The following is a 17,169-nucleotide window of genomic DNA, read 5'->3' as shown; positions in this document are numbered from 1 at the left end:
GCTCTCGTTGGGCCCGGCGGTCTTTGCAAGAGTCCGGCCGCGGGGGTCGGTCGCGCGCGCAGCCGTGTGCAGGTTGGTGGTGCGCGTGTACGGGCGGTGGCGGGGCGGGGCGGGGCGTCATCACTCACCGCTATTCATGGAAGCACACGCACGCCTGGGGAGGGGGCAACACGGGCATGCGCGAAACGACGAATTCAGCATGATCCGGAGAGAAGACAAAAAGGAAGGAAAAAAGGAAGGAAACATATTAACGTGAACAACCGTGTAGAGAGAGGAGGAGGAGAAGAGAGCGGCCGAAGAGGGGGGAGGAGAGGAGAGAGGAAGGGGGGCATTATCGCCAGACCAACAGCATCAACCCCGAGAAGAGCCACACCCGGAAGAAGAGATATAAAACACACACGCGCACAAGCACATGCACAGGATCGACATCAACGGGAACAGAACGGCACTCGAAAACAACAACAAAACAGGAGAAAACGCACGCGGCCGAGTGCATGACAAGGAGACAACCGAAACAGGGAAGCAACGAAGGAGGCGGAGGAGAGAGGAGGGGGCAACAGAACGAGAGAGGGACAGCAAGGGTTGAAAACTGTAGGACATCCCCCCACACACCACCACCACGGCCGCCTCAGTCAAGACGCAGACGCTTATCCATACGCGTCGAGACGAGGGCACACCCTCTGGACAGACAAAAAAAAAGCCAAGCGTGAAGGCCACCAACCAAGGACACCAGCACCTCACCTCTGCATGGCAGCGAGCAGGATATGTATATGCCACACAGGCCTCCCCCGAATTCTTCGTTGCTGCCGGCACACGGAGGGGACGCAGAAAGGGAATGTTGCGTTATTGGAGTGGCTAAAACTGGAGGCTAAAGTACGGGTGGTTCAACGCGTCTGCCGCCGTAATGCGCTCCGACGGCTCGTAGCGTAGCAACTTTTCTAGCAGATCGACACCAGCGCAGCCAAGCTTCTCGTACCCGGGCACGGAGCCGAGCACGTTGCTCCATTCCGGCTCGAAGTTCTGCAAAAACTCCGGCTGCGACAGCATGTTGTTCGAGTTCGGGTACTGGTTCATGGACGGCCAAACCCGGTTGTTCGGTGTGCCTAGGAAGCGGAAGATCCGCATGAGCTGGTCGGCATCGTTCTTCCCGGCGAAGAGCGGCGTCCCGGTGGCCATCTCGGAGAAGATGCACCCCACGGACCACACGTCCACCGGCGGACCGTACTGCATCGAGCCGAGCAGAACGTCGGGCGGTCGGTACCACAGCGTCACCACCTCGTTCGTGAATTTGCGCACTGGGATGGCGAAGGAACGACCGAGACCGAAGTCGCCTAGCTTCAGCTCCTTCTCGCGCGAGATGAGAAGATTCTGCGGCTTCAGGTCGCGATGCAGGACACTGCGCTGGTGGCAGAAGGCGACGCCGCGCAGCAGGTCGCGCATAAAGTGCTGAACCGTTGCCGCATCGAGGTTGCCGTTCTCGCGGTCGAGATACTTCTTCAAGTCTAGGTCTAAATACTCGAAGACGATCGTCAGACGGTGCTCGCTGTGACACACGTCCAGCAGCTTCACGATGTTCTCATGTCGCAGCTCCTTCAGCAGCGAAATCTCGCGAATGGCGGTGCACGGCACGCCCTCCTCCTCCGAGTCAAGCCGAATGCGCTTCAACGCGACCGTCGCGGCAGTGGACGTATCTCGGGCCTTGTACACCACGCCGTAGGTGCCCTCGCCGATCTTCTCCTGCCGCTCGTACCGGCTGGTCATTGCTTTCCTTTTCGCGTTTGCCTCTTTTCTTTCTTTGCGTGTGTGTGTGCGTGTGTGTGTGTGTGTGTGTATCCTTCCTTCCTTTCGGTCTGCTGGCAACGGCAGCGGAGCGGAGGGGGGTGGGCGCTGGGTGCTCGCGTCTGCGTTTACAGATTTTCTGTTTTTTTTTCTTTTCGTGTCTGTTTGGTTCTTTTCCACCGCAGATGACCACGGCCACGCTTTTTGTCGTCGTCTCGTGCGTGGGTGTAGACCACTTGCGTCTCGCTCGTTCGAAGCCGCGCAGACAGACGGACCGACACACAACGAACTATAAAGCACAGCGAAAGAAAAAAAAACAATAAAGGGTGGGGGAGGGGCACCGCGTCACGCAGAGCAGACAACAACAACGTTTCGTGTTTTTCTTCTTTTCAATATTAGGAGTGTGTGCACTTCGACACAAGCGGGCGCGGGAAGGAGTGGGGGCGGGGTAAGGGGAGAATGCAGCGCGTCCCGACTATCGACGGCGTTTATGCGTTACGCTGGTGGAGGGTGAGGGGGGGAGGTCCTCGTGGCTCGATTAACGTGAGCAACCGAAGGACTTGCCGTTCCCTTGCTCCTTTGGGGGGTTTAGATTTTCTTTGTCGTTCTGTTCCTTCTCCGACTTTTCTGTTTTCAGGTAGCAAGCGATGCGTCGAAGAGAGCGCGAGACCGAAAGTGAGGCGCATAACAAGTAACAGCAAGCCCAACTCGAAACCCCTCACACCGCCACCGGCACCCTCTGCAGAAAATCGAGAGAGGGTGGCAGTCGACCACAAAGAAGGAAGAGGAGAGGACGAGAAAGCCACCCCTACAGGAGGCCACACGCGTGTTGCCTCTCGTTCTTTCTCTCCACAAGGAGGGGAGGGGGGTGACGGTGCCGCACACGAGAGATAGAACTAAAAAGGACAAAACAAAACGTATACCTTCGATACGTGCAGAGCAGCGCACAACCAGCTAGCGAAGAACGGGTACCGAGACGCACACTTACAACACGCGCCCCCACCCACCACCGCGGATCTTCTCGTGAAGTTTCCGTTCTGGGAGAGGTCACCGCGCCGCGCACCTCGTGCTCTCTTTGTGTTTTCGTTTCCGGGAGAGACGCGGCGTGAAGAGCGCAGGGCGAATCTCAGAAAGCGGCACGGGACAGTGCAGCGAGGAGGAAGAACGGCGAGAAGGACGAAGAACACGCCAACGGAAGAGTGTTGGATTCACTGGAGCTGGAGGAGAGGGGGGTGGCGGTAGCGATGATGAACAGTGGACTGGAGAGACAGGGGACACCTCAGCAAAGGGGAGGGGAAAAGCACACAAACAGCTGATGCGCACGCCTCCCGGTGCAGCGATGCGCGCTCGCTCGCTCACTCACTCACTCTCTCTCTGGCAGCCCTCCCTTTGCCTTTCTGTGCCGTGTGTTTCTCGCTCTGTTCGTTTTCCTATCGGAGCGGGCCCTTCGCTTCCAGCACGTGTCGGCCGTGTCCTCCCGCCTCTTCTCTCTGCAAACTTTGGTCCCCACCAGCACGTGCGCCGCGTACGGGCGGTACACCTCTGGCCCGGGTGGAGGGATGCGCGACGGTGTGTGCTTCTTCGCGTGTGTGTCTCGCCCACTCGCAGGGAAAGGTGAAGCTCCAATACAGCGGGCAGGCGCCTTTTCGGCCTCCCAGTGTCCAAGCCGTTCTGGACCCTTCGGCAGCAGCGTGTGTGTGTGTGTTTGTGTGTGGAGGAAGGGGGAAGGGGAGTGCGGCTTCCTCGAGCGAGTCCGTGCGTCCGTTCGGAAGACAACAAAAGGGCGTTTAAACAAACAACAAAGAAGGAGGAGGAAGGGAGTGCGGAATAGTAGCCGTGGTGGCGGTTAGTCAAGCGGCTACGTAAAGGAGGAGGCAGAAGCGGTGGTGAAGGCTTCGACAGTGGAGTGGCAGCGGTGACAGTGATGCCCTTCTCTGGCCTTCAGTTTACTTTCTTTTTTTTTGCTGCTGGTGAAGAGCCTCCTTCGTGAGGGGGGAAAGGGGGGAGGGGGGCAGAGCCGGAGATGGAGGGAGGAAGGGTGCAGGAGGCGCGGAGTACGTTGGCGGAGGAAGAGGGTGTTGAATTAGATTGCGTTACCGTTTGTGCGAGTGCACTTTCCTAAACCACCGAAAAGCAGTCCTATGTAGGTGAGCGCGCTTGTTGAGAGTCAGTGAGCGATGGTGCGCATGCGGGCGTGCGCGTGGGTTAGTGAATAGGGAAAAAGGGGGAAAAAGGAGGAACAAGCGGGCGAGCGCCGGAAGGGGTAGGAGGGAGTAGAGAAGGTTGTTGCCTGCACGTAACACAGCTGGCAGTGCATGAGCAAATCTACGCATATATATCTATAGAGAAAACGTGCGCGCCGGCTTCGTCTTCACCTTTTTTCCGAGGCCTCAAAGCCGCCGCTGCGCCGGATCTATCCACCCCCTCCTTCTTCTACCCCCGCACGTGCGTGAGCTACGGCGGCACTTCGATTGTTTGCTGGGTGGGAGGCGGGGGCAATCTCGTCGTTCGTGCGTGTCTTGGCGTAGAGAACGGTAAAATCAGGCAAAATTAGGAGAAAAGCATCAAAGTAAGCGAGAGAAAACAAGACTTAGGCAGAGGCAGCGGCGTAGGACACAACGAGGTGCAACCGCGCATCACCATTATCTCCCCCCCGTCTGCGCCATGTCCAACACAATGTGTACGTAGACGCTCCGCGAGACCACAACGCGGCCGCGTGCACGCTCCCGGCCGTTCGTCGTCCTCCTCTTGCATGTGCCAGTGACACAGGCACAGACAGGGACAGAGAGAGAGAGGCAGCATGCGTCCCTAGTTTTCTAGTTACGCGGCTTCTCCTTCTTCTGCCGGTACAGGGCGTACAGGCCGACGTTCGACACCTTCACGATCTTGAAGCGGACGCCGGGAATATCACCGACGGCGTGGCCGGAACGGCCGAAACCAGACACCAGCACCTCGTCGTTCTCCTCGATGAAGTGAAGGCAGCCATCGTTCGGCACGAACGCGATGATCTTCTTGTCGTTCTTGATCAGCTGCACACGCACACACTTACGAATGGCGGAGTTAGGCTGCTTGGCGCCGACGCCGATCTTCTCCAGCACGATGCCCTTGGCGTGCGACGACCCGCCGAAGGGGTTCGCCTTCCTGGCCGAGAAGGTGTGCGCGCGCTTCCAGCCCTTGTCGGCCCAGCGGTTGCGGCAGCGCAGGCGCACCAGCTTACGAGCTGCGTTCTGACCGTTGGTCTTCGTCATCTTGAAGGAGGTGTGCGGCTGGCACTGTGTCCTGTCGCGTTGGAGGAAGGGAGGAGGTTGTGTAGGCGTTTATCGGTGGAGTTGCAGAATGATATGTGTGTGAACATGAGAAGGCGTGCGTGCCGAGAGCGGCGCAAGTCGGGGAGGCCAGGCCGCAGACATGACGCGCGTGCAGGTGAGCGAAAGAAGAAGCACGAGAGGCAAAGGGCATAGGAAAGAGAGGCGATGAGTGAGTGCGTTGTTGAAGATTTCAGGAGACAAGGAGAGGCAGAACGTGGGCAAGTCTCACCAGCAGAACTCCCTGCATGGCGCTAGCACCCCACACACACACACGCACACACGCCGTGCGCTGGAAGTGGAGGAGGTGATGCCTAGGCAACCAGACACAGCCCCCCCCCTCTGCACTCTCCTGTGTCGAGGGCCACAGAAAAGAAAGAGACTCCAGAGCGATACAGGGGTGCGGTGGCCCAAAGAGAACGGGTGCGCGCGCTGCTCCTCCTCACCGTGCTGGCTAACCCCATGCGGCTCTGACGAGGCAACGCTGCGTGCCGTGTGCGCAGCTTCAGTTTTTGGTTGTTTACGCCGAAACGAAAATCATCATTACCGAAAAAAAAAAACGAATAAAGACAGAAGTCGGAGAAGGTGCGGTGTCGGCGGAGACGTGTGAAGGGCAGACGTGCCCCCCTCCGCCATTCCACCGGCACACCGACAGGCAGAGAGAGATTCACCTGCATAACTCTTGCTCGAGCACGCGCGCACACCAAAGCACGCGAGACCACAACGCGGCCGCGTGCACGCTCCCGGCCGTTCGTCGTCCTCCTCTTGCATGTGCCAGTGACACAGGCACAGACAGGGACAGAGAGAGAGAGGCAGCATGCGTCCCTAGTTTTCTAGTTACGCGGCTTCTCCTTCTTCTGCCGGTACAGGGCGTACAGGCCGACGTTCGACACCTTCACGATCTTGAAGCGGACGCCGGGAATATCACCGACGGCGTGGCCGGAACGGCCGAAACCAGACACCAGCACCTCGTCGTTCTCCTCGATGAAGTGAAGGCAGCCATCGTTCGGCACGAACGCGATGATCTTCTTGTCGTTCTTGATCAGCTGCACACGCACACACTTACGAATGGCGGAGTTAGGCTGCTTGGCGCCGACGCCGATCTTCTCCAGCACGATGCCCTTGGCGTGCGACGACCCGCCGAAGGGGTTCGCCTTCCTGGCCGAGAAGGTGTGCGCGCGCTTCCAGCCCTTGTCGGCCCAGCGGTTGCGGCAGCGCAGGCGCACCAGCTTACGAGCTGCGTTCTGACCGTTGGTCTTCGTCATCTTGAAGGAGGGAGATGGCTAGGGAAGAGTGCCTGACACGAAGTGTCTTCTCTTCACAGCCGTACGTGGTTGGAAGAGGAAGAGCGAAGGTAAGGGATGCAATGTGTCGCAAGAAGCGCAGGAATACGTGTGTTTGTGCGTGACGTGTGCGGTGGAGGAAGACGCGCACGTCGCAGACGTGTGGCAACAACGATGGACGGGTTCGCAAGCGCGAAAAAGGGGGAGAAGAAAGAAAGGGAGAGAGAAGGTAGGAGAGCCGGCCGACGGGAACACAGGTTAACACGTATGCACGCTTTTTGTTTTGTCCCTATGTCCGGCGAGTACAGCCGGTGCCACGCGCCCCCTGCACCCATATGTGTATACTTCAGTGAAGGAGACCGTCCGCACGGACCACTGGTGTCACGTCACCCGTGTCACCCAAGACGGCGATGCAGGCGTCCTGTATGTCCTTTCCCTCAACGACGGAGGCAAAAGCCGCCGCCGTCGCCCTCAGAGAAGAGAGCCGCCGTCCTTGATCGTCGGTTTTGTGGTCGTGGTGGAAACGAAAAAAAAAACGAAAACAACACGGAACGGCGTACTGAGCAGATGGTCTCCCTTTTCAGTGCGCCGTCCACATGTGCGCGCGCAGAGATGGCTGGGCACACACGCACACGCACATGCAGACGGGGGCACCCGCACACATGAGCGCCATCTCCGAAACCCCAAAGAAAAAGCGAAGAGAGGAATAAGTGCGAGAGAGAGAGACAGGACGTCTTTTTTTTCTTCCGTCTGCATCGTTGGCTGTCAGGTGTGGGGAGGCAGAGCAGCAGCAGCAGCAACAGCAGAGGGGGCTTCAGTGTATCTGTGTGTGTGTGCGTGTGTCTGCCTGTGTGGGCTCCTCTGGAGAAGGTGGGAGGACCTGAACGGTAGGAGATGCTTGAGGCGAGAGAAAACGATGGGCTGAGGGTGGAAAGACACCCACCCCAACCCCCATGTCTTGTTCTCGCCACCACTCCCAGCACTCCCCTGCCTTTTCGTCCTCTTCAGCTCCACCTGACTCACATCACACGCACACATACACAGACGGCATCGCCCTTCCGCTCTCAGTGCCAATTCCGCACTCGCACAAACACAATTCGCTCCCATGAGGCATCCCACACGCGCGAAGGCGTGTGCATGCAGCGACAGAGAGAGAGAGACGCACCGGCACGCACGCGCTCACTCGCTCTTCCTATTCCATACCCTCAATGTTGGTCTTGGTCTGGACGTAGATACCGTCAAGGAACTTACGGATATCCTTCTTCTTGACCAGGCACATCTGGTGCAGCACGGCGGCCTCGCGGGACACCTGCTCCAGATCGTTGCCGTCGAAGATGATCTCATCCTTGACCTTGGACGGGTCGGTCTGGCTGACCTTCACGCTGCTGGGCACCAGCTGGCGGCGCACGCGCTTCTCACCAAGGAAGTTGCGGACCTCGATGTTCTGGCCATCCACGGAGACGTTGATCGGAAAGTGAGCGTAGGCGCAGCGCACCTTGAAGCGGTAGCCCTTCGTCACGCCAGTGATCATGTTCTGCACGTGCGCCTTGGTGGTGTTCAGGCACGCGATCGGGATCTTGGAGCCGAACCAGCGAATCACCGTGAAGGTGCGATTCTTTTTGTCCACGCGCAAGTCCAGCTGCAGGTGCGTCAGGTCCTTCGTGAGGGTGCCGCGTTTACCCGTGACGGTGACCTTGCGGCCCTTCACATCGACGGTCACACCCTCCGGGATTTGCAGGGTGCAGAGGCTCTTGACCTTCACCATCTTCCTGAGAGAGCGAAAAGGGGGACGAGGGGGTTGTAACGCACGTCCAACTGAGCAAAAGAAAGGGGGGACAGCGTTAAAGACGTGCGCACACACGCGCGGGAAAAAGGGGAGTGTAAGGGTGCCGAAAGGCAAAAAAAAAAGAAGGGCAACAGAATCGGAAAGGTTTTAGTGCGTACATGCATGCACGCGTGGCAACGTATTGCGATGATGGTGCGATGAACGAGGCATGAGCAGCGAGAGAGAAGCGCGAGAAGAGGACATGAAGAAGACGCGTCGGGAGGTATCCGCCAGGGAGAGAGAGGGAGAGACGGATAGCGCCATGAATTATACGCTGATGTGCACATGTCACAGGAAGGAGCTGCATGACAGCGCGCCGGCACAGGGGAGGATTTGGCGTACAATCCTCTTCTCGAAGCACACGCAGGCAGGCACACAAGCAGAGAGATGTGCATATCGAGCACACTACTCTGACCATCCAAAACGCAGCGGCACGAGAGGGAGAGGGGAATGGAGGGGAAATCGAAGAGACGGGTGCAAGAGAGAAGCGAGCAGCAAAACATGAGGACGGTGCCGTCTCTCAATCGCTCCCTCCATACGCATGTACCCCTCGTGCATCTCTGCCTCTCTGCTCTTCATCGTTTTTTTTTCCGCGTATCCTCGTGCCCTGTGTGGTAGTGTGTCTGTGGGATGAGGGGGGAAGAGGACCTCTTCCTCCTCCTCCACCCCCTCACTCTCCCGTGTAGGTGTGGCTTCTTCGGTTCCTCCGATCATGCTTCAGACGTTTAGTGATTCGAGGACTGGAAACAAGAGCGTGTGCGTGTGCAGCGTACACGACAACAAAAATAATAATACGGGAATGAATGAGAAAACAACAAAGGAAAATGCGCGCGGCGGAGAGCGCACAATGGAGGGCGTGGGCGGTGATGATGGTGACGGCTCGCACGAAACAGACACGCACACGCACACGCACGCGTACATGTAGATAAAGGAAGAAGATAGACACAGAGAGAACATCTAGCGTGCCCGACGAAGGACAAGGAGAGAGAGACTCGCAGACGCCGGGAGAGTGGTTGCAAGTACCCTTTCCTATTCTAAAGCGCTCTGCCTGTTCGGGCCAGCTCACACACTCGAAAAGGCACTAACAAGTGAAAACGGAAGAAGGCCAAGCGAAAGCGTGCGAAGCGAAGATCTAATACAGAGAAGGGGTTTGGCGTCCGTGCTTGCGAATCTTGAGTGAGAACAGTGCTCAAGCACCAGCATGCCACCGAAACAGCCGCGAGGGCGAGTAGTGAAGGTGGTGGAGGAGAGGCGGAAAAGCGCTCGAGGAGAGGAATGAAAGACACATGAGCAAGGGTGGAAGTGCCTGCACGCCCATACGCATACACACACACACACGCACACACACGCACACACACACACACACATATATATATATGTGTGTATGCGCCAATCATGAAGCGAGAGAAGAAAAAGGGGGGAGGGCAAAGAAAAAGAAAAAGGTACAGCAAAAGCGCACAAGAGCATACGCGCACGCACACCCCATACAGGCATGCATGTATATACATGTACATGCGTTTTTATCGATGGACTCTAACATAAAGGTACAACGAAACGGTAAGCAATGCCACACCACAAAACAACAAATGAAAAGAAGTAGAGGCCCGCACACGCACGCACACACACACACACATGCACATATATATCTGCTGTTATCCTGTCGATGTGTGCGTGCGTGTGTGCGTGGAGGAGGGAAAGGAGGGGGAGAAGAGTGGCTCATGAAAGCATTGGAGGTGGACCGGGGGATGTGGCGTACCAAAGGAAAATGACGCAGACCCCGACAACAACGCACCGAACAAGAAGTAAAGCGGCGAAATATATATATATATACACGCACATATACAAACAAATATGTGATGGACGGTGTGCTCATGACAGCGTGAGTGGGTACAGGAAAAGGGAAAAAGCACGAAACCAAACAAAACGACCCACCGCGTGTGTGCGCGTGACTCTGTATCTGTTGTCCCCGCCTCAAAATCTCCCTCTCGCCTGGCACACACGCGCACACGTGCTTGGTGTCCTCAAATGGAGAGGGAGAAGGAAAGCTGGATAATAGCTGAGGCGAGGAAGCAGGAGGTCGTCGTACTCGCAACGGTGGCGGCAAACGATGGCCCGTCCGTAGGTTATCGCTTGTTTTAGTGTGTGTGTGCATGTGCGTGTGTGTGTGTGTGTGTGTGCTTCTCTTCCGATCACAGCACCACGTGCCACGCGCCACTCGCTCTCTCTCCCCCTCCCTCCCCCCTACACGCACACCTCTTCTGGAAGACACGCCCCACTGAGCCACAGACGCGCACGCGGGCACGCACAAAGGAAAAACAAAAAGAATAATCGAGCCGCCACTCTCCGCGAGTGCCCTCAGCGCTTTCCTTCCAGGGCCCCAAAATCGAGCCTCGGCACCACCGGAGTGGTGCTCACCAAAGTGGTGTCGTGGCCAGCGCTCACGCGTGCACCGGTCGACGATGGCACTGGCTGCGCCATGCCCTTCCTCGGGTGCACGCTACTGATATTCGTGAGATCTACCCTATTCGAAATCGAGCTGGGCTTGTTGCCCGTTGGCACCTGGCGGTTCACGTCGCTCGTGCTTCGTTCCCTCAACGACTTCATGACGTCCAGGTTGCAGAACGAGATCTCTGCCGCAGACGGCTTCGTGGTAGCGTTGCTGCTCAGCATGCTCGCACGTCCCTTGCCCGATCCGCGCGCCTGCTCCGCTGGGGGAACGCTGTAGAAGGCAGAGAGTCGCGTCGCATTGTGCTGCGACGAGGATGGCCGCGCATGCGGCGAACCCCCGCCGAGGCTGCCGGTGCTACGAGTGCTACTGTTGGTGCTGACCCGAACGCCAGATCTGCGGCGGCTTGGTCGGCTCAGCGTTGCGGTCGACTTCGGCACTGTGTAGTATGTCTTCGACCTCGCAAACGCCTCTGTTGCCTTTGCACGGCTCACCTGCCTGCGCGTACAAGTCGCACCAGCGCTGCTGTGGGTCTTGGACGAAGCCAGCGTTGCAGAGTTCTGGCGGCGCAGTGCGCGCTGCTGCTGCTGCATGGAGTCCCGCGTTTGGGGGATCGCCGTCTGGCATCGGGAGAAGAGGCGGTTCGGTCGACGCACTGGCTCGCCCTTGTCGGCTGCGGCGCCTTCACCGACCCCCGCCGCCGAGCTCATGCGACGGGAGAAGTTATAGGTGCTGATAGACACAGCCTCGGCAACGTCGGTGTTCGCCACGTAAGCCACATCCGCCTCCAACACCGGCAGCACGCCCGCGGAGGCCATGCGCGAGTAGTTGGCGCGCGCGGCTGCTGTCAGAGCGGCGGGTGACGCACCAGTTGCCAGCGCAGCCGCAGGCGTCGCGGCACCGACGCTCGTGGCCTGCTTTATGGGTCGCATAGGTGTGACCGTTGACGGGTTCGGCCGAGGCGAGAGGCCGGTAGCCGTCGCCGTCGTGGCGGACACCCGCGGAAGCCCAGAGGGACAACGGCTGAAGAGCGAGCAGCTCTCCAGGTTCGCAGCTGATGGCGGCTGGTGCCCGCTAGTGTGCGTTCCAGTGGCTGTTCTGCTAAAGGGGATCATGCTTTGCGAGAGTGCCAGCGCCGCTACCGTTGCGCTGCGGCTGAACGGGGTCGCGCCCTGCTCCACCGGGCACGGCGTGGCGCCGACGACGTCCTCGCGGACGGCGATCGTGGCTCGCGAAGGCGTCGCGGAGAACTGATTCACGGCGCGTGCCAGGTTGCTCTGTCGGGTGGACGACGCAAGGCGAGAGAGAATCTTGCAGCTCCCCTTTACAGTCTTATCATTGCGGCGCGACGACTCTGGGAGGAGCGAGGTGTCACTTGTGCCGCTCTTGCCGGGGATCGGCATCAGCGAAGTGGACGTCGCATTCGTGTTCAGGAAGCTCTCGCGGCGCACAATGCGGGCCATCTGCATGATGCGGTCGGCGTTGCGGATCAGCTCCATGTAGGCGACATGCTCTGTCTTTGGGGCGTTGTCCCAGTGGTCATACCAGATTAGCAAACCGCTCAGCGCGTCGCCCACCTGGCGGCGGCGGTGATCAACGAGGGTTGAGAGGACGTCCGACTCGGACAGGCCCCACTTGCTGCCAGGCCGCAACGTGCGCCCTGACATCTGCGAGACGGCGTCGCGCAGCTGGTGCATGAAGGTGTGAAAGTGCGCCTCCGTGCGCGCCTTCACAGCGTGGATCAGGAGCTGGAATTTGTGCACGCTCTGCGCGTTGAGCACGTACAGCTCCATCTTGAGCCGGTCAAGCAAGATACGGAGGCAAATGCGGATGAGTGACACCATCTCGTTCGAGAACTCAAAGCCCGCAGGGAACACCGAGTACCCGTTCGGCGCCTCGTACTCCTCCATCGAGTCGCTGACCAGCTCCTCGATGCGAGAGCGCAGCTCGCAGCTCTTCGCCACGCCGTCGCCGCCGAGCGCATCACGGTCCTGCATGTACCGCGTCAGGTTCGTGAGTTCCTCGTCCTTGGCCGCATGGTCGCGACGCAGGCGACACAGCTCCGCCTCCAGCTGCTCGATAGTACGCTTCTGCTGAGACAGCAGTAACTCATTGTTCCTCACGGCCTTGCGCTTATTGCTCTCGCACATCTCCATCGCGTCATCCAGGCGAACCTGCGTCCGCTTCAGATTTTCCTCCGCCTCCTCCAGCTGCGCGTTGGTGTTGCGCAGAAGTTGCTGCATGCGGCGGCGCTCCTCCTCGGTGGAGTCCGTCGCGTCCGCCAGGGTCTTCTCCGTCTCCGCCTTCTCCGCCCGGAGGCGCCCAATGAGGCCCTTGTACCCGTCCAGCTCCGCCTGGATGCGCCGGATCTCGTCCAGCAGCCGCTGGTTTTCCTGCTCAAAGTTGAGCAACGCGTACTCGAGCGCGCGCACGTTGTCCTCAGTCGTGGACTTCTCAAAGTCGTCGATGGCCTGCGCCACATCAACCGGACAGGCGTCCGCGTCACCCCTACCAAGGCGCCGCTTCGCTATGGCAGCCGTCTCTGCGGCGCGCAGGTCGTCCCATGGAATGGCTTCAAGGTGCGCGGCCCCAGCGCTGCCGGTGTGCTTGTCGTCGCTGCCGGCACCATAGCCCATCGCGATGTACTTCATGGTGCGCTGCTTCCACATGCGGGAGAGCGCCTTGAGCGCTTTGATACGGTCGGCCAGCACGGCGGTCTGCCGCTCCAGCTCTTCGTCTGCGAGGCGCGCGGCGTCCGCGAGCGCCTGCTCATCCCTGGCAAGAAAGCCTTCGAGGCTGGCGTTCTCGCGGCGCAGCGCCGAGTTCTCACAACGCGTGTTCGCCAGCTCCTCGAGCAGCGCGTCACGTTCCGCCTCGGCCTGCTCGCGGAACATCTGCTGCTCCAGCGTCTCGTCCTTGGAAAAGCGCAAGCGGCTCTCCAGCTCGCTGATTCGCTCGCGCAGCTCACCGATGAGAGCCTCCAGCTCGAGGATGCGATCAAACTGCTCTCGCTCCCGCACCACCGCCTGATAGCGCTCACGTGCGCCCTCAGCGTTCTCATACACGATGCGCCTCTGGCCGTCTCCGATGGGCTCCGGACGGGGCTCGTCATCATAGTCGGCCTCGACGATTTCCTCGCCCCGACGCTGCGCAGAGACGGCGCGCATCTGTGAAGGCGAGGACACGCATGTGAGGCTTCCACGGTCTCCCCTTGTGCGCCTCGACACATCTGTGTCGTCCTCGACGCTATCAGCGCGCCTGCCGGCCAGCGTCTCGCCATTGTAACCCCTATCAGCCGAAAGACTGGTGTTCGACGACGAAGACGCCAATGAAGAGGACGGCGATGGGCTGGTCAGCGAGTTGAGCGGCCCGCCAGCCTCCAGCTCGGCAAGGCGTCGCGCCAGCGCGTCCAGAGTGGCGTTGCGCGACACGACGGTGCGATGCAGCTTCTGGTTCTCGCGAACAGCGTTGTCGAGGCGCTGTTTCGACTCGCTCTGCGTTGCCGCGCGATGCAGCAGCTCGTCCGCCTCCAGGTCAGCTGGCATGACGGACCCACCGCGGATAGACGGGGAGACAGACACGCGGCGGAAGGCTTCGAGGGCAACGGCCACCTTGTGTGTCTCCGGCGGCGGCAATGCTGAGATGCTCGGCTCCAGCGAGCGCGGGTTCGGCGACCCGGAGCCAGGGCTGCCGGCCGGCGAGATGCCCCCCAGCAGGTCCTCCACCTGCATCATCGGCGTGCTGGCGTGGGCGCACTGGTAGTCGATCGTCTCTGCCTGCTGGCGTACCATGTCCAGCAGCTTTGCGTTGTCGCGTTGCAACTGCTTGATGCCATCCAAGGTGAGGTTCTCCATGTCCGCCGGAAGGTCGACCGAGACCGCGATTTGGCCAAGCGTGGCACTGCTCATGCCGGTCATGGACGCGTTCGCGCCACGCGAGAGCGCGTTGAGGTCGACGTAGTGGAAAGAAATGAGACTTTGGGTGTGCAGACAGGCGCTGGCCGCCGTCTCCGCCGCCGCCGCCTCCATCTTCGCCGCGTCCTCGAGGTAGGCGCAGACTACGTCGCCGTGGTGCAGTTCACGCCGACCCTTCGCCCCGATGCTCTTGCCATTGACCTGGACGTCGATGAGGCGCGAGAGGCCCTCAGCAGTGGTGGGTGGCTTGAAGTGGACATAGTACCGCTGCTCGCATGAGCGCTGAGCCACGCGCTCCAACACCAGCGACCCCAGGCCCATCACCTCCCCCGCCATCGCTGCAGCCTCCCCTGCGGCGTCCGGCCGTTGCGCGGCCTCACCACTCGCGCGCCCCAGCGAGCTCGCGTCTGCATCCATTAGGATGGTGGTGTGACGCTTCTGGGCGCCATGGCTGTCCTCGTCGGTGGTGTACGAGGTGTCACCGGCCGCCATAGTCGGCAGCGGATGCAACACATGACTCAGCGGGAACTCCATCGCCTCCTTCACCAGTGCCGAGACGCGCACAGCGCCGCCCTCAATGCACGAGCCCCCGATCCCCGCCACGCTCGTGTACTTGCGGTGGGACGATATTAGCAGCGGCGCTGTCAGCCCGCTGCTGATGGCGGTCAGGAAGGCCTCGTTGCGCCCGGCTGCGGCCAGCGGTACATCGGCGGCACGACGCTGCTCGGTTTCGACAGCCTGCGCCATCGGCAGCGGCGGTGACGGCAGCAGATGGTCGCCAGCCTCCGCCGTGCCGCCTCCCAGGACAGGCAACAAGGCCACCATGTCCGTCACGGAGGCGTGCAGGTTGCCGCTCTGCAGGCTCCTCACCCACATCTCCATCTGCACCTTCAGCTTCTCGTTCTCCTGCTTCAGCATCATATTCTGCTCCAGCAGGTTCGCGCGCGTTTGGAAGGTCTTGTTCACCATCGGCCGGTTGCGGACCTTGCGCACGTCCTTCGCGTATGTGAGGGTCGCGCAGGATTCCTGGTAGCTGAAGGCGATGGGCGAGATGTTGGCGATCATAAACGTCTTGCTGTTGCCACCAAGGTTGTCCTTGAGAACCATCGTCAACAACGAGTCGCGGTAGTTCACAAACCTCGCCCCGCTCGCGATGTCGTTGATGACGCGTGCCAGAGTGGCGAGTGACTGGTTAATCTGAATGCCCTCCGCACGGTTCGTCCCGCTTGTGTTCGCCGTCTTTTGCCGCTCGCTGCCAGCGAGGTCCACCAGGTTGATCGTCGCCTGGTGCTCCACAGTCTCTCGCGCGTCACGGTTGGTGCGGTACTGGGCGACGCGGATCTGCAGAATGGCGTGGCTGCGACTGCTGTGTGCATTCATACCCGTCTCGGCGGTCTGCCGCCGGCGCAGACCCATCTCGATCATCGGGTATGCCTTCTCGGCCGAGGTCACCGTCTGCTGCTGCAGGTCGTGGATGATCATCGTCTCCCTCTTCCCCGTCAGATCTCGGACGAACTGCACACGCAGTGGGCCCTGGCGAGAGAAGAGACAATAAACCTCGTTCTGGTAGATCTCGTAGAAGGAGAGGTGCACAAGGTACGAGTAGTCTGTCACCTTGTCGCTCCGGTACGACTGCTTCACCGCCTCCAGGCGGCCAAACAAGTCGTCCAGAGTGCGCGGCACAACGCCGGGGTCACGGCGAATGTTCGTCGTGTCGCCGAAGAGCGTGTAGGTCTTGCCACTGCCCGTCTGGCCGTAGGCGAAGACGCACGAATTGATGCCGTCTATGGCGGCCTTGACGGCGTGCATCGCGGTGCGCTGGTACACCTCCTCCTGCGTCCCGTACGGCGGCGGCTGAAGGAAGTCACTTGTGCGAATCAACGGCATCTGCAGCAGCTGCGACTCTTCCATCGATGCGATGCAATAGTCGCACTCGTAGTAATTGGCGGTGCTGGTGGACACGAGGCGGGCGTCGCCGGCAGTGGTAGCGCGAGCGCCACCTACGGTCCGGCGGGAACTGATGCCTGACGCGCCGGCAGCCGCGCCGCCACCACCAGCGGTTTTGCGAGAGTTTCGAGCAGCGCCAGCATGGTTCGCGCGGTCGGTCAGCATCTGCACGACGTTGTTGCCGTCCTTCGCGACAGTAGCGGTGTCGTCGATCGACGTGGGATCATGCATCACCACCACATTTTCCACCACAGATACGCAAATCCGCTGCGCCTCGCGCAGCACTGACTTGCGCGCGACCGTGGAGGAGCGGGTGTTCGTCGCAGCACCGCCGTTATTGGTTAAGCACGCCGCATTCTGTGGCACATTTCGGATGCGCACGCACACAAAGATGTGCCCGTCATCAGGGTATACCTCTTGAGCTGCACCACGACCCATGGTGATTGAGAGATGTCCCTCCGGGAGGTGAGTGCGGTGGGTGCGTGGCGAAGCGCAGGAGAGAGTAAAGACAGGCGCGCAGCCGTTGAATAAGCACAGAAAAAAAAAAAGGAAGTGGAATCAACGAGTAAAACGAGAGCTCTACGTGCGGTAGCCAAAAGACGAACAACGCCAAAGATGGCGGCGCAGCGAGAAGGCAAGTCTGGTGACGTGCGCACACGCACACAGAGAG

The 17,169-nt window shown here is 59.9% G+C and overlaps 5 protein-coding genes across 5 annotated transcripts; all 5 read right to left on the bottom strand.

The window, feature by feature from the left end:
* Positions 1-855: 855 nt before the first annotated feature.
* Positions 856-1,761, bottom strand: CRK1 (cdc2-related kinase; the record flags this gene model as incomplete). Its single annotated transcript, XM_003392429.1, has 1 exon — positions 856-1,761. One exon carries the CDS (start codon positions 1,759-1,761, stop codon positions 856-858), a length of 906 nt encoding a protein of 301 aa, XP_003392477.1.
* A 2,834-nt stretch (positions 1,762-4,595) lies between these two features.
* Positions 4,596-5,027, bottom strand: LINJ_21_1310 (putative 40S ribosomal protein S23; the record flags this gene model as incomplete). The annotated part of the gene is made up of 1 exon (XM_003392428.1): positions 4,596-5,027. The coding sequence occupies one exon, from the start codon at positions 5,025-5,027 to the stop codon at positions 4,596-4,598; it is 432 nt and encodes a 143-aa protein (XP_003392476.1).
* An 890-nt stretch (positions 5,028-5,917) lies between these two features.
* On the bottom strand, positions 5,918-6,349 carry LINJ_21_1300 (putative 40S ribosomal protein S23; the record flags this gene model as incomplete). The annotated part of the gene is made up of 1 exon (XM_003392427.1): positions 5,918-6,349. One exon carries the CDS (start codon positions 6,347-6,349, stop codon positions 5,918-5,920), a length of 432 nt encoding a protein of 143 aa, XP_003392475.1.
* Positions 6,350-7,559: 1,210 nt separating this feature from the next.
* On the bottom strand, positions 7,560-8,132 carry LINJ_21_1290 (putative 60S ribosomal protein L9; the record flags this gene model as incomplete). The annotated part of the gene is made up of 1 exon (XM_003392426.1): positions 7,560-8,132. The coding sequence occupies one exon, from the start codon at positions 8,130-8,132 to the stop codon at positions 7,560-7,562; it is 573 nt and encodes a 190-aa protein (XP_003392474.1).
* A 2,415-nt stretch (positions 8,133-10,547) lies between these two features.
* On the bottom strand, positions 10,548-16,937 carry LINJ_21_1280 (putative kinesin; the record flags this gene model as incomplete). Its single annotated transcript, XM_003392425.1, has 1 exon — positions 10,548-16,937. The coding sequence occupies one exon, from the start codon at positions 16,935-16,937 to the stop codon at positions 10,548-10,550; it is 6,390 nt and encodes a 2,129-aa protein (XP_003392473.1).
* Positions 16,938-17,169: the final 232 nt, after the last annotated feature.

The sequence above is a fragment of the Leishmania infantum genome, chromosome 21 (genome assembly GCF_000002875.2).
Source record: "Leishmania infantum JPCM5 genome chromosome 21".
NCBI lineage: Eukaryota > Euglenozoa > Kinetoplastea > Trypanosomatida > Trypanosomatidae > Leishmania > Leishmania infantum.
The sequence above is the reverse complement of the archived record's forward strand: the minus strand, read 5'-3'. Positions and strand labels throughout refer to the sequence as shown.